At 37.0% G+C, this 14,482-nt stretch overlaps 1 protein-coding gene across 3 annotated transcripts in view; it reads right to left on the bottom strand.

Annotated features, from left to right (window-relative positions):
* LOC145688047 (serine/threonine-protein kinase ATR-like) overlaps nucleotides 1-14,482 on the bottom strand; it is a 297,516-nt gene that overhangs the window by 46,864 nt on the left and 236,170 nt on the right. For all 3 annotated transcript variants that reach the window (XM_081761752.1, XM_081761751.1, XM_081761753.1), the window contains 3 exons: nucleotides 9,095-9,317; nucleotides 4,839-5,017; nucleotides 1,909-2,111 (listed from right to left, as the gene is read on the bottom strand). In XM_081761752.1, coding sequence (XP_081617878.1) covers nucleotides 1,909-2,111; nucleotides 4,839-5,017; nucleotides 9,095-9,317 — 605 coding nt within the window. The remainder of the gene's footprint in view (nucleotides 1-1,908; nucleotides 2,112-4,838; nucleotides 5,018-9,094; nucleotides 9,318-14,482) is intronic.

Raw genomic sequence — 14,482 nt, 5'->3', positions numbered from 1 at the left:
TTGAAGAGAAAATCAGTAATCTGTTAGAATACTTGAGGAAGGGTTTTGAAGAAAATGGGATGGAAATAAATGTTAGAAGGACAAAAGCCATGATGATTGGAACGAAGCGGTCTATGTCAAATATAAAAGTGGGAGGGGAGAAAATAGAACGGGTGACTAATTTTCGATACCTGGGCAGTATTATTAGTAATGGCGAAAGAAGCCTTTAGGAGGAAGAAAATGCTATTTTGTGGGACCTCGAATAAAGAGTTGAGAGAAAGACTCATAAAATGCTTCGTGTGGTGTATTGTACTGTATGGGTCAGAAACATGGACATTACGCAAAAATGATGAGAAATGACTGGAAGCTTTCGAATTGTAGGTGTGGAGAAAAATGGAGAGAATTAGCTGGGTTGAGTGGAAAACGAATGAGAGGGTCTTAGAAATGGTAGGGGAGAAAAGAACAATTTTAGATACTATTAAGAAGAGGAAGAGAAACTGGTTGGGACATGGGATAAGAAGGAACTGTATCATGAGGAATGTAGGTTATGGTCGCAGAAAAGAGACGGAGGGGGCAAAGGATGGTATCAAAATAGAAAAATTGTACGTAAAGGCGAAGAGGTTAGCTGAAGACCGTGGAACGTGGAAGCTTCTCAGTTGCTGCAAGCCACCTGCCAATAAAGGCAGAATACCTATGATGATGATGATAGACAGAAATAAAAAAAGGGGGGAGGAGAGAGAAAATAAACACGCTGCAACATATTTTAGATACAGTTGCATTCAAAAGTTGATTCTCTATGAAAAAAGGATGTATCAACTGTAAATAACTCAAAATCTTACCTTGCACCCCCAACTGTCGCTCCTGTTTAGGACATCATTCTATACGATATTTCAGTTCTCTGCAATCATCATCAAATTCAGCTAGAACACAGCAAAAAATGAGGTTAAAACAACACAAAATGACTACCACTTTAGCGTGTTACTTGTGTGTTAATTTAACACCGAAATGTATATCCTTCCGAGCATATCAGCAGTAACTAGTTATTGTCAGTGAAAATTTGCATTGGATTTTTTTGCTATAAACAAACCTTTTCGCAGTATATTTTGCATCCATGCCAAGTAACGAGTAACGTATTATGGTTTGCTGTAATCGGTCATGAAAATAGATTTTAAAGCCTATGAATTGTCTGACAACAGTTACATGAGTAGCAGTTCTGCCGCCTGTTGTTCTGTCTGTTTTACTTATGTGCTAGGATATAAGAACATGTAACTATTGTCAGACAATTCATAGGCTTAAAAAACTATTTTCATGACCGATTACATCAAAACATATTACGTTATTCGTTACTTGGCATGAATATCAAATATACTGCGTAAAGCTTTGCTAATTACAAACAATGAAATCCAATTCAAATTCTTACTGACAATTACTAGTTACTTCTGATATGCTCGGTAGGATATGCTTTTGGTGTTAAGATAACACGCAAATAACACGCTAAAGTGGTAATCATTTTGTGTTGTTTTTACACCTTATTTTTTGCTGTGAATATCGTGTAGAATGATGTCCTAAGGAGGCGGCGGCAGTTGGGGATACATGGTAAGGTTTTGAGTTTTGAACTATGCACCCAAGAAGACAGTTTAGTAACTTTTGTAAATAATCTTTTATTAAACTGGCCAGTTATAGTACGGATTCGCTGTTTCAAACTAAACTTACAAGATGTAACAAATTAAACGATGAGACAAGATTTCCTTAACTTCCAAAAAAAAAAAAAAATAAATAAATAAAATAAAATAAAAATAAAATAAAAATTAAAAAAATAAAATAAAATAATATATATATATATATACTACCATCCATATATATGGAAATGCTAAGAAAACATCAGAGGGAATACATTTTCAACACGACTCAAAACCTACAGCCACTTACCAATCATCTTCGTCATTTGTGTTAGAATTGGTTTCATTATATCGAGGTCTTCGTCGTTTGGCTGTCCTGCATTTTGGATCTCCACAATAGAAGTACCATAATCTAACCATATACTTAACATACGTGGCATCGACTCATAAAGGTATGCTGTGCCATACTGCATAGATTTCCCTAGTTCATTTATTGCGTGCTTTTGCAGCTTGCTGTAAAGCAATACAAAAGAGAACATAATTGTGTTAACGAGTTTAGAGAATTGGAAACCGTATTTTTATGTATTTCTTACAACCAAATAAAATTCAAAAATTAAATTCGAAACAAAAATTGTACAGATTTTTACCTAGAAGTACTACTAAAATTAAAAGAAATAAAAATAATAAAAAAATCAGAACTTTGGTGCAAACTACAGTGTACTTGACCTTAAAATACATACCACAATTGTCTCAAATGAAAAGAATGACGATTAATGTGTTTTATGTATGTTTTATCTATCCCAGTGTTGGACACTTGAACCATCGGCAAGATCACTGAAGTCTTTACCTCAAAATGTTAATGGTATCGCTATACATTCAGATCGATGGATTAGACATATGGAGTATTAAGTATCAAAAAAATAAGTTCTCATTTTCTAAATAATTATGACAATAGTTTAAAATTTATTTGTTAACAAAATTTTAGATATAAATCCTCCCCCTCTCCCCAAAAAAAGAAAACCGGGAAATGATCAAAACAAATACAATGGTTAATCAAAAGTTTGGCAGCACCGGATTTCTTTTGCCGAGGTCGTCATGTGAGCAATCACACTGGACTGTGAGATAATAACTTCGCCTCATATTCTCCACGTGGATGTTCTTAAATGTATTACTATAGCTTGGAGTAATCTACGGTTATTAGATCTACATGGCCTTGGTTGATCGGCGAGATTCTTGTAGCCCGAGTGAAATTCCTTGAACCATCGGATTGGTGCGCTGTGATCAGGTCTCCTTCTTTGGCACAATAAATATTTCGGGTGCTTCCACAGCGTTATAGTCCAGGCCGAACTCGTATACGAAAAGTCCCCTTATAATACTTTGTAACATTTTTGTGGCCGTCAAGTAACATATAGAATGCAACTGGACAAACTACTGCTATATATATATATTATATATAGCCGTACTAACGAGCATCTTTGACGGCATGAACTACTTCAGTCATGTGACATAGTCCGCAAATGCTGTACACATGCAATATTAGGAAACTTATGAATCACTCCCGTATTGGGAAGGAAGACGACTCTTTCGATGGGACTGAAGTATAAGCGCAGAATAATCCCACACGATAATTTGCCGTAGGATTCCCACCCTGGATTTCCCAACAATGGAAAAGTTAGACATTTGCACCTATGTTACATGGGCAGACTTTACAGTATGCAATTTTTTTTTCTTAATCCAATTAATAATGTTAATGTTTGTTGTCGGATCATTATAATCATAAATTTAGTGTGTCTCCAGTATTATTGCAGAAATACAGACTCACCCACACAACACTATTCTGAAGGTAGTAAAGAAGCAAAACTCTCCAAACAGTTAATCAAAAATTAATCATTGATTCCCTGTGTAAGCAACTTGTTACTTTGGGTGCTCTCGTCTTCAATTTTATGCGAGAAAATATATTTTTTGTTATTTGCCTAGCATCGTGAGGCAATTGAGAAGATAACTATTTAGCAGGCAGAAATCTAGAAATAGCGGCGATGGTATCCGATGTGCTTTACATTACGCAAGTAAACACTGTCTAGTCAGCCATAGTCATTCATGGGCTGTGATCCAGAGGGTTCTGTTCAGGTGACACGCGAAAGTTCTGCTTATGAACTAAATTACTTCAACAACATGCGTATCAAGGTGGTAGTAATTGCATTCCTCGTGAAAAAGTTCGAAATACCATGAATAAGACACGGAAATATAAAAGTACAACCTTTACACTACCACGCGATCATACAACCTGAGGATATATAGTGTTAGAAATGCAAATGAGGTGAGGACATTCACTAGCAAACCGGAACAAGCACACATAACCCAAACTAAAGAACTGTACCTGATCCCAGTGGGAAATTACTGATCATGTTTCCGTATACTGTGTGTATGGATAATGTGTATGACCCCCAATTGCATTTTGTAGTCCATGACATGCCGAGATATCCTTCCGATAATTGTAGTGATGTTATCATGGGGAAGAAAGTTTCATTTTATCTAGGCCGTGTAAACGAAGTCCTGCAGTGTGTCTAAAGGCAGTGGACCACTAAAAACGTGCTTTCAACATATTTCACATATGTTCAATACAGTTTGTATCTGCGACATCGGGGGACAGTTCATGTGGCGAACGTAAATCATACGCAGGAAGATCTCTACTAGTACTGTACGATGTGAGTGAGTATTATCGTCTACAAACACAATTCTGTCACCATAAATGTCGCTAATAGTCGTTGAACAAAGCGCGCCACCTGCTCTTGGACAGTTAACCTCCCTCGTACAGGGTATCTGCTGTGTTCAATGTCCACACATGATTACCATCCAATGTTTCTTGCGTAATCCCAACAAGGCAAACTATCTTAGCTTCTCGACGCCCCCTTCCAGCAAAGACATTATTTTGGTTTAACCCAACTGAGAAATCAACATTGTGAACGGTTGTTTGTAATTTGTATCTGAACTGCTCTGTAGATACCTTTTGTTACCTATTTAGTCAATGGCATAAGTGCAGAAGGGAGAAACAGAACGCAAGCAGTAATATCTACTGCCTTGGAATAAAACAACTCTTAGTATTTGTCTGCTGGACGCTCGCGTGTTTTCGCGGACATGACACCATGTCCATTACATACCTTGCCTAACACACAACTTTCCCTCAGGAGTGTATTTTCAACCACAAAAGCTACATAAATCAAGAAGAATAATATGACTTACCCTTTTAACTTCAGATTGTCTTGTAGATGGTGATGAATGCGATCATAATATTGACCAAGGAATACGTGACTTTCTTCCCAGGTTTTAAAGGAATCGACAGCTTCCCTATAATGCTGAATACTCTTATTCACGTCAAGGGATACCAGTTCATCATTGTAAGTAGCCAGGAGCAATTTTGCCTGTAAAATAACAAATATTACTATAGCTATGTCGAATATAAAGCTTTTCATTTAATAATGCGAAAATATTATTCAACTCATAATTTACAATTCTCATCTAACTCCCTCACTCCAAGACTTGAAGAATACGAAGATTCATCGTCGCAGAAACATAACTCAATATTAGTTTCATTATCAGACTTTTTTGGAAGCCGAGAAAATTCTCTGTTATGCATTATCGTTACTGACTTTGTGTAAGTTTCTTTCAGACTGTTAGTCAAAATATTTTTCCTTTACCCATCTGTGTGCTGAAGTCAACTATGATACTTACCATGTCGAACTTCGAAAACTAGTCAGAAACACGTTCCATTTCTTTGTAAAAGTAATTTTTAATTCAATTTATTTTCCATTCCTTCAATTCGATCATGTTTCATTCGTTGACACGTGTATATTAATGACAAGAAAATGCCATCCCATCCCTTCTAACTATCAATTATGAGTGTCGCATTCCCGGTCCACTTTTTGAATCACTGCTATATCTAGCTTATCTATCTCTTAACTCAAATATCTGAAACTCTCCTGCTTTGTACATAATTCTAACGTTTACCATTCTAAATTTATTTCATTTATTTATTTATTATTATTTTCAGAATTTCTTTTGTAGTAGTCACGTTTTGGAAATCGGAATGGTGGACTATTTTACAACAAAATAATCCCTACTATGTTTTTACGTATGTCAGGACTCGTAGTGGTCTGGTCTCTTGTAAATAGTTGAAAAGTGACCAAAAGCACACGAAAAAGTGACCAAAATCTCATCATGCTCCTTTTTTTTCTTTGTCAATTTCTCCATCACCTCTTTCTTTGTTTCTTGTTTTGTTTCATCTTTTCTTCTTTACTTCTTCTTTTTGAGCTTCCTCCTTTCTTAGGTTTTCTAACTATGCTTCATAGTTACGGTAAGCAGACTTAGCAGATGTAAGAAGCTTCTGACTATGTGGAAGCAGTTCTGGCCTATTTCCGAATTTCATCATCGCAGACATTATATTTAACTTAGCAATGAGAGTTCTCAAAGCCATGAAATATTAAAATTTATCACCTACTCCTAAGAAGAACATACAAGAAGCATGACACAAGACAAACATGATGAACCACACAAACACAACGTTGAGCGGAGCGTTTACTATTACGACAGAAAACTAAAAGACTATTATAATAGAAGAAAGAATAGACACAGAAAGGTTCTCAGTCCCACCTTGAGAGCTTAAGCATTCACCAACCATCCACTGTGCTTTAGAAAGAATAAAAGCTGAAGTGAGAATAAAGCTGACTGTTTCACATGTGGCAGCGAAAACTGAAGCTTTTAGAAGAGTAATGAGTAACCAGTTTCTGCCTTTTTCCATTTATTTTTATATTTTTCTTAGAAAACTGCAAATGCAAAACATAAATCATACAAAAAAAGTTACTTTACCTCCCAAAAAAGTAACTTTAACTGACAAATTTGAAAAAAAGTAACTTTTAGTGACCAACTTGAAAAAAAGTAACTTTTAGTGACCAACTTGAAAAAAAGTAACTTTTAGTTAAAAAAAAAAAGTGACTCGCTATGAACTCTGTATGATTTTTTATTTAAAATATGTGGTTGTCAATCCTATGCTCAACCCCCAATCGGAATGGAAGACCGAATGATATGCAACTCTATCGGACCAAACAGGGAGGACCACAATTTCACTCCTACACCTGTCACCGTGGGATGCCTCATCTCTTTTTAAAATTATCTAACACCAGATAAAGATATCTCTGACAATCATAACTGAAAACTTTTAAACGTCACTTTAAATTTTAGCCACTGGCCTCACAAGGAATAAAATAGAATCCAATATAGATGGCATTTCTATATTACAAATAGTTATTTCGATCATCCAACAAACACTTCTCGAGTGTTCTCATTGAATACTAAAACATTGGCTGGAAACATGACAGTCTTTCATAGACAAAATTCCCTTGTTTATACCCATTAATTGTTACACGCGAGCTTTCAGCTTTGTGTACACTGTAGGCAGTGGTCCCCCCCTTATTTCCATGACGCACCCCCCCCCCCCAATTGTCTATCCGTAGGTGTTCTTCCATGAAAAAAAAAATCTTTTCGATTAATTTTTACACCCCCTCAAACATATTTATATAGATTTTTACCCCCCCCCAAATATTTCAATGACGCAGTTTGCGTCATAGCCCCCTTTGTGGGCACCCCTGCTGTAGGCTGAAAAACATGCTTAATTAAAAGCCCTAATTTGTTACATGTATTTTATTTATTTATTTATTTTATTATTATTATTATTATTTTACTTTTTTTTTAAGTCAAGTTTTCCCAACTACTCCAAACTCCATACAATATTTACGCAATTATCTACGGACTTCGTTGTGTTGATTTAAATCATTTGATGGACAACATATTTTAACCCCTTGCGTTCGAGGTTAATTTTCCTATAATAACGGGATTGTAATACCAGGATTTCATCTACTCTTAAAAAAACTGTCTAGACCGTTATATAGAGCAGAGTTATTGTATAAAGTTCAATGAATATCATTTTCTGAACACTCTCACACACTCTCTCTCTCTCTCTCTCTCTCTCTCTCTCTCTCTCTCTCTCTCTCTGCAGAGAAAATTGCATTATCACACTGCAAGGACACAGTGAGTGTTAAAACTATAAGCAAATTTCCAAAAGAGACTTCTGATGAGTTATTAGTTATTCAATATACTTCCTAGTGCATCACTAACCAATGTTTCTTGCCTCTTCTTTATATTCATCGATGGACCATTCGAGGCTTGATAAGTTAAGTATTAATATTTAGTGTCCTCAGTAAATCATGATGTAAGGAACTCTTACTTTATTTTTTACACATAATACCTCACCTGCTTGGAAGAAAACCAGCACAAGTGTTAATTTGGTCCTACTTTCACAATATGCAGTTGAAGTTCTTTTGCTAAGATCAGAAATGTTCATAACAAACCTTGTGTGTATAGATATAAGAGATTTTCTCTTTCTTCCTTTTGAACGACTTATTGTCAGGAACTGTTTCCCACGTACTTATGAGTGAATATACACAATATATTTAAAAGTTACTTCTTTTGCCTTTAAGCAAGAGATCTGTAACCTACGCCTCTAGTAGCCTTCACTGTTATATACAGGGTGTTTCAAAACAGCACCGACAACGTTTGGGAGGTGATTCCTGACATCAAGATAAGACGAAAAGTATAGACCAACCTGGGTGCACAAACGCTTCCTTTCGGAGTTATACGCTGCCGAAAACATGAAAAATTGGATTTTGAAAGTCCATAGCTCCAAACCTATGGAACCTACCGCAGTCAGGTCAAGACTTCACTTAGGAACTAGTATGTGTTCTATCCAAAAATCCATGTTTCAGAGTCCTGCGGTACTTCCGCAATATTTTTTATAGAGGTAGTTGGTGACTACTTCAAATTATATGCCCGTAGTCAAACTTCCTCTATAAAAATTGTTGCGTGAGTACCTTAGGATGCTGAAAAATGGATTTGTGGATAGGGCAGATACTAGTTCCTAAGTAAAGTCTTGACCCGACTGCGGTAGGTCCCATAGTTTTGGAGCTATGGACCTTTAAATTTCAATTTTTCATGTTTTCGACAGCCTATAACTCCGAAAGGAAACATTTGTGCACCCAGGTTGGTCTATGCTTTTAGTCTTATCTTGCTGTCAGGAATCACCTCCCAAACGTTGTCGGTGTTGTTTTGAAACACCCCGTATAAACTGATGGTTTGAATGTTTTAAAAGGTGTTATTTAAATATTTATTTAAGGGAATTGAATCCTCTATTATGGAGGTTTGTAATATCCAAATAAGCATTTAATTTAATTTTCACGTTTAACTATCATCTCAGTATATGGAATTTATATTTAATATTATATGACAGATTTATGCGATCATTATGCCATATTAGAGTGAATTGTTGACGTCACTAGATATATACATTCTACCGTACTTAAAAAACTTTGAATCTCAATAATACCTGTACTTCTATATATCTAAAAACTGCACTAGGTGAAAGATAAGATTAGTTTATTATCACAGACCTGAGCACGATGTTTTTGCTGCTCTGGATCAGAAGACCAACTTGGGATATGTAATTCACTTGGGTCAGGATAAAACATTTCTATTCCTCTCCGCAATGTCTCCAAGGCACGGGAATGATCAGAACCTTGCCAAAAATATCGAGCTTTCTCGATGAATGATTCCTTCACGCCAAGTTGTTCAGCAGCTAGTATGTGAGTGTAAGCTTGCTGATGAAAATTCTCCCTATGAAAACAAAACATGTATGATTAACCCTTGGAACTCCAAGATAATTGCATACCACGAAATGCCAACATCGGGTCACTATTTATATGTCTCGTACTAAGTAAGTTCTTTTTCTCTCCAAAATAACAGTATTATATGTCATTGACGAATGTATTAAGAATTAATGGAATTTCAGGAGCGTATATACTAGTTAACATACAAAAAACAGTGTTGAGTAACCCTGGCCATTTTAGCCACATCTTGGCGTTTCGACTGTTATTACTAACACCTGCTTAATAAAGTAACTTTTTAGTAAGATAAAAACAATCTAAAAGAAACAAGGAGACACACTGGAAATTAAAAGTTTCTTAGAAATAATATCTCAGTACTAAACAAGAAAATGAACTTTTACACATCACAACCTCGTATAAAGTTTATACCTTGCATATGCACAATTCTGATTTTTCAGAAACAAAATCCATATTCTTTCAACATCTTAGAAACAGCGGCACGTTATTTATGAACAATGATGTCATATTATGGTTAGCATATGACAGAAAATCATTAATAAAGTTGTACATTTTTTTCTTTATTCATTTGGCATTTTATCATTGCTCTGAACTTGTCTTGAGATAAGCATAGCGTGACAGCGATATTTAAATAAGTAACTAGCAGAAGCGCCCGTTCTTCGCACAGGAAGAATACAATCTCTGGAAAATATTTAAAAAACAAACACACACACACACATTCTTCTAATTTATGGATATTCATTTACATAAATTGGATTTCACTGGAATCACGTGCAGTTTGTGCCAGCCACTGGAATCACGTGACGAAGCAAACAGTCTTACTGCTAATGTCCCAATTAAATTTTACGCAATCAATCACTGGAATTGCATAAAACCATCACTCACCCCTCCACGCCCCCAATAAATTTTCACATCAAAATCCAGTCTTTTCTCGCACCTTGAGTGATAGATCCACTCGAATTTATGCAAATGATTAAGAACAATGTTCAATTCATCCCCATTCCCCGTAAAGTTTTAGGTCAACTTTCATTCCCCAGGGGTTATATTTCGCAAAATGGTCTAGAGCTTAAGGAAAACATTTGTGTGAAATTTCAAGCTATTACAATCAACAGTTTCGGGTATTTGGTGAACAGTGACAAAAAATTCGGGGCCCTTCTTCGAAGCTGAATTCACAGAATTCCATTTCATTTTCAACCTAGGATTCAAGAATACTATCTCCACAAAAATTAAGAAGTTCTTACGTTCAAAAATTTGGGAGTTCAGGCAAGTGATGACAACGTTCAAGTTCTATTTCCCTTCAGTGGTAGAATTTCGTAAAACATACATCTTATTCACAGTCAAACATTTAAGGAAAATAATTGTACAAAATGTCGAATTTCTACGCTCAGAGATTTCTAAGATCACGTGATGTGTAAATTATTGGTTTGATCTCACCAGAGTGCTTCTTACTGAAATCTAGCCTAAAATATATATGTATTACATGATCCTAGTTCTATAAAAGAAAGAAAATCTGAATCCATTGCGGCGTACATTCGCTCGTAACACTTAAAGAACCTGGTATAATGCTCAATACTACTGCATAAAAGACATACTTTAGCTGTAGAGGTTAATTACCTTTAATTCATGTTTTGTGTGCGAATCAAATTCGCGCCATTTTCAATTACTTTCTACTACATCTTCGCAAGAACTTATACCTGGGAAACAATGAGGATTTGGTTGACAATTTGATGGTTCGATGTGATAAGAAACGGATTCCTTTAATTAAAACTATTTTTCTTTGCAATTTCCTCCAAACCTACAACTAAGGAGCGATTAGGATTTGCATGAAGTTTAGGTTGTGATAACAATCAAATTCGCTAAATTTTAAATTTATTTTTACTGCCACTTTCTTCCGAGTTATGTCCGCACAAGAAGTGTGCACAATGGGATTGAAAACAACTCACAGCAGAACACAAGAAGCGTCTAGGAACCTCCTTGATCTTTCTGCTGCATTATCACCAGGAAGGTGACCAATCCTTGGCGATCGTCTCCTGGGACAAAACATAAGTGACCTACGATAGAAACAAAACAACAGTCCATGCACTGACAACACAGCGATTGGCCCCTTAAGACCGAATTCAAACAAATCTTGTTTACCGTCAAAGTGTTGTGCAGGTGTTCTGGACAAACAGGGTGTCTTCCTAATCCAGTTCTTATACCAAGGGCACACTAACACTGCCTAACGGAATTGTGAACACTAAGAGACAACTATGGAAGGCGATCCTGAACAAGAGAGGTGAAATGCTGAGCGAAGGAATAATTATTGCACGATGACACATAACTCCATACATCAAGCCTATTCCAAAACTATGTGTCTGAAATATCTTTGACCATTCCTTCTACAGGTCCTCACCTCGCGCCAAGCGACTTCCATCCAGGGCTAGATTAATTCATCCGGAGGCCCGGAGCTAGAAAAAATATGTGGCCTCTGCTGACTTCGCTTCTTTTTTTAAAAAACTGATCTATGCTAATCTATCAAGACGGTGGATGTAACAAACGAAGAAATTTGTTTCATATTTTTGGTCATATTTTATCTTATAATGATGATTGTATCTTGTATGATTCTTTTTAGACAACAAGTTGAGAGTTTGATCAGAGTGGAGGCCCGGGGCTACAGCCCTCTTAAGCCCCCCCTTAATCCGTACCTGCTTCCACCCGTTTCTCCACCTGAAGCGATACCTCCCCAGACACCATTTCAACACCGCGACTGAATTATTCATGCTTGTGACATTCTGGTTCCAGTAATGCCGGTAGAATTCTTTGACACAGACATACCAAAAACCGTGCCACGTTACGGCAAAAGCCTCAACAAGGACAATGAATATGCGTAAATGTAGGTTATATATCACTACCTCCAAAGAAGAAGAAGAAGACGACGAAGAAGTAGTAGTTGTTATAATAATAATAATAATAATAATAATAATAATAATAATAATAATAATAATAATCTGATGTACGTGTTTCATTTTACAGCCCATCAAAACTTACTTTTTGGATGCGCTTCATGTTTACCGAGAGTTGAGTCAACAAGACACGATTATTCAATACAATAATCTTTGCACGTTTGTATGGGAAAATTACATCAACAGACTGCATGCACGAATATAATAAAATGAAAACAAATCTTTCAGTTTAATGTTCCACGATTATGCCCTTGAGTCTAAGAAAAGACGATGCTTAAAGCAAGTGATTGATGATGGAATTTGCAGAATGAGAAAGTGGGAGGAGACAGGAGTACCTCGAGAAAACCCACGAACACGATGTTGTCCACCACTAACTTACTTGGCCGGGGATCTAACCTTGCACCACCAGAGGAAAGCGATCTATCACTGAGCCATCGTGCCCCCCCCCCCCCACACACACACGAAGATGGTAGTATCTGACCTACACCAGTGTATAAAGAACATACATCATATCACCTAAAAAGTGAATCAATATTCTATTTCGCGTTTCGGTCGAAGTATTGAGTCAAATGACGATGCAGTGTTATATGCTCGCATTGCTCCTTCAAGTATTTAGAGATGTAGCATCAGGAACAATCGCTATCACGTAGGTTGGTTCTCCGTGAAAGTTTGCTAGCGTCCCCGTCTCTCTGGGCTTGTATTCTTGTGACGTGAATAGCCCGATCAGACTATCTGTTAATAACTGTTCCTATACTTCTGACATTCCATTTCCACACCTGGATCAAAATATAAAAATACTTATTAGTATGAAAAATATTTTATGGAAAGCACCTGTTTAATTTTGTTGTAAGAACATACACGTTAACGATCTGTATACATCGTTAGACGAAAGTATTCGGACACGCCAGTAATAATGACACTCATAGACGGAGGAAAAGAAAATCCTGCAATTGGTATTACTGTAAATACTGCATTGCTTGGGAGTGTGGCCACCGTGGAAGCCATCTTAAATTCCGCCAATTGCATATCACATATTTTTTTTATTTATTTATTTACTAGTTGAATATACTCATGCTTCGCACGGGGGCTGTATTTGGAAGTCAACGCCTGTGGGAGTATCACCATTGATCTCAGCGACCGCGAAAACTGAATTTGATACTAATATCGGTCATTTTGGGCTATTTTTTACATGTTTCGGATTCCTTCCTTTCTCCCCCCCCCCCCCGCTGACTCCCGGCCCGCATGCAATTGTAACTAAATTTGCAAGTCACCGCTAATGGAAGTGTCACAACTGATTTCAGCGACAGCGAAAACTATGGATTTGACACACATATCGGTCATTGTGGATTACTTTTATGTGTTTTAGTATCTCAGTCCACCCTTTGCCCCCGGTGACCCCCGGCCCGGAGCCGAATAGCGAGAATTTAGAAGTTAATGCGATCGGAGTTTTACCATTGATTTCAGCGACCGCGAAAACTATGAATTCGTCGCTAATATCGGTCATTTTCTACTACTTTTACATGTCCCGGTAAACGCCCCCCTGGTTCGAATTTTGACAAAAACGTTTAACTTTGGTCTGGAGCCTGGGCCAAGGTATTCGTGACTAAAATTTGGCAACTCTCGGTCAATTTGTCTGGTTCCCAAGCCGGTTCCGGTAAACGCCCCCCCTGGTTCGAAATTTGAAAAAAGGGCTTCGTCTTGATCTGGGGCCTGTGCCAAGGTACCCCTGACCGAAATTTGGTAATTCTCGGTCCACTCGTCTGGTCCCCAGGTCATACACAGACAGACAGACAGACAAACAGACACACAAACAAACTCTTTATTTTATTTATTAGATTATTGTTATTATTATTTTAATGGAAAAGGGTATGATTTTATAGTTCAATTTAGGCTTGAATATTCCCACAAGGGAGAATGTAAACTCATTTTTGGCCCATCGCTACCTGTTTATGAGATAGGGTGTGCTGTGCGGGACAGGACGTTTGGGCGCTGCCATTTGGGCGCGGACGTTTGGGCTCCGCCGTTTGGGCGCCAGACGTTTGGGCGCAAAGCCGTTTGGGCGCCAGACGTTTGGGCGCGAGGTACATAGTAAAAATCACAATTTACGACATATAAAGTAGGCTAGGCCCTGAAAATTAAGCGTGAATCAAGATATATATATATATATATATATATATATATATATATATATATATATATATATACATACATTTCC

This window comes from Thermobia domestica, chromosome 6, assembly GCF_964235325.1.
Source record: "Thermobia domestica chromosome 6, izTheDome1.hap1.1, whole genome shotgun sequence".
Classification (NCBI taxonomy): Eukaryota; Metazoa; Arthropoda; class Insecta; order Zygentoma; family Lepismatidae; genus Thermobia; species Thermobia domestica.
The sequence above is the reverse complement of the archived record's forward strand: the minus strand, read 5'-3'. Positions and strand labels throughout refer to the sequence as shown.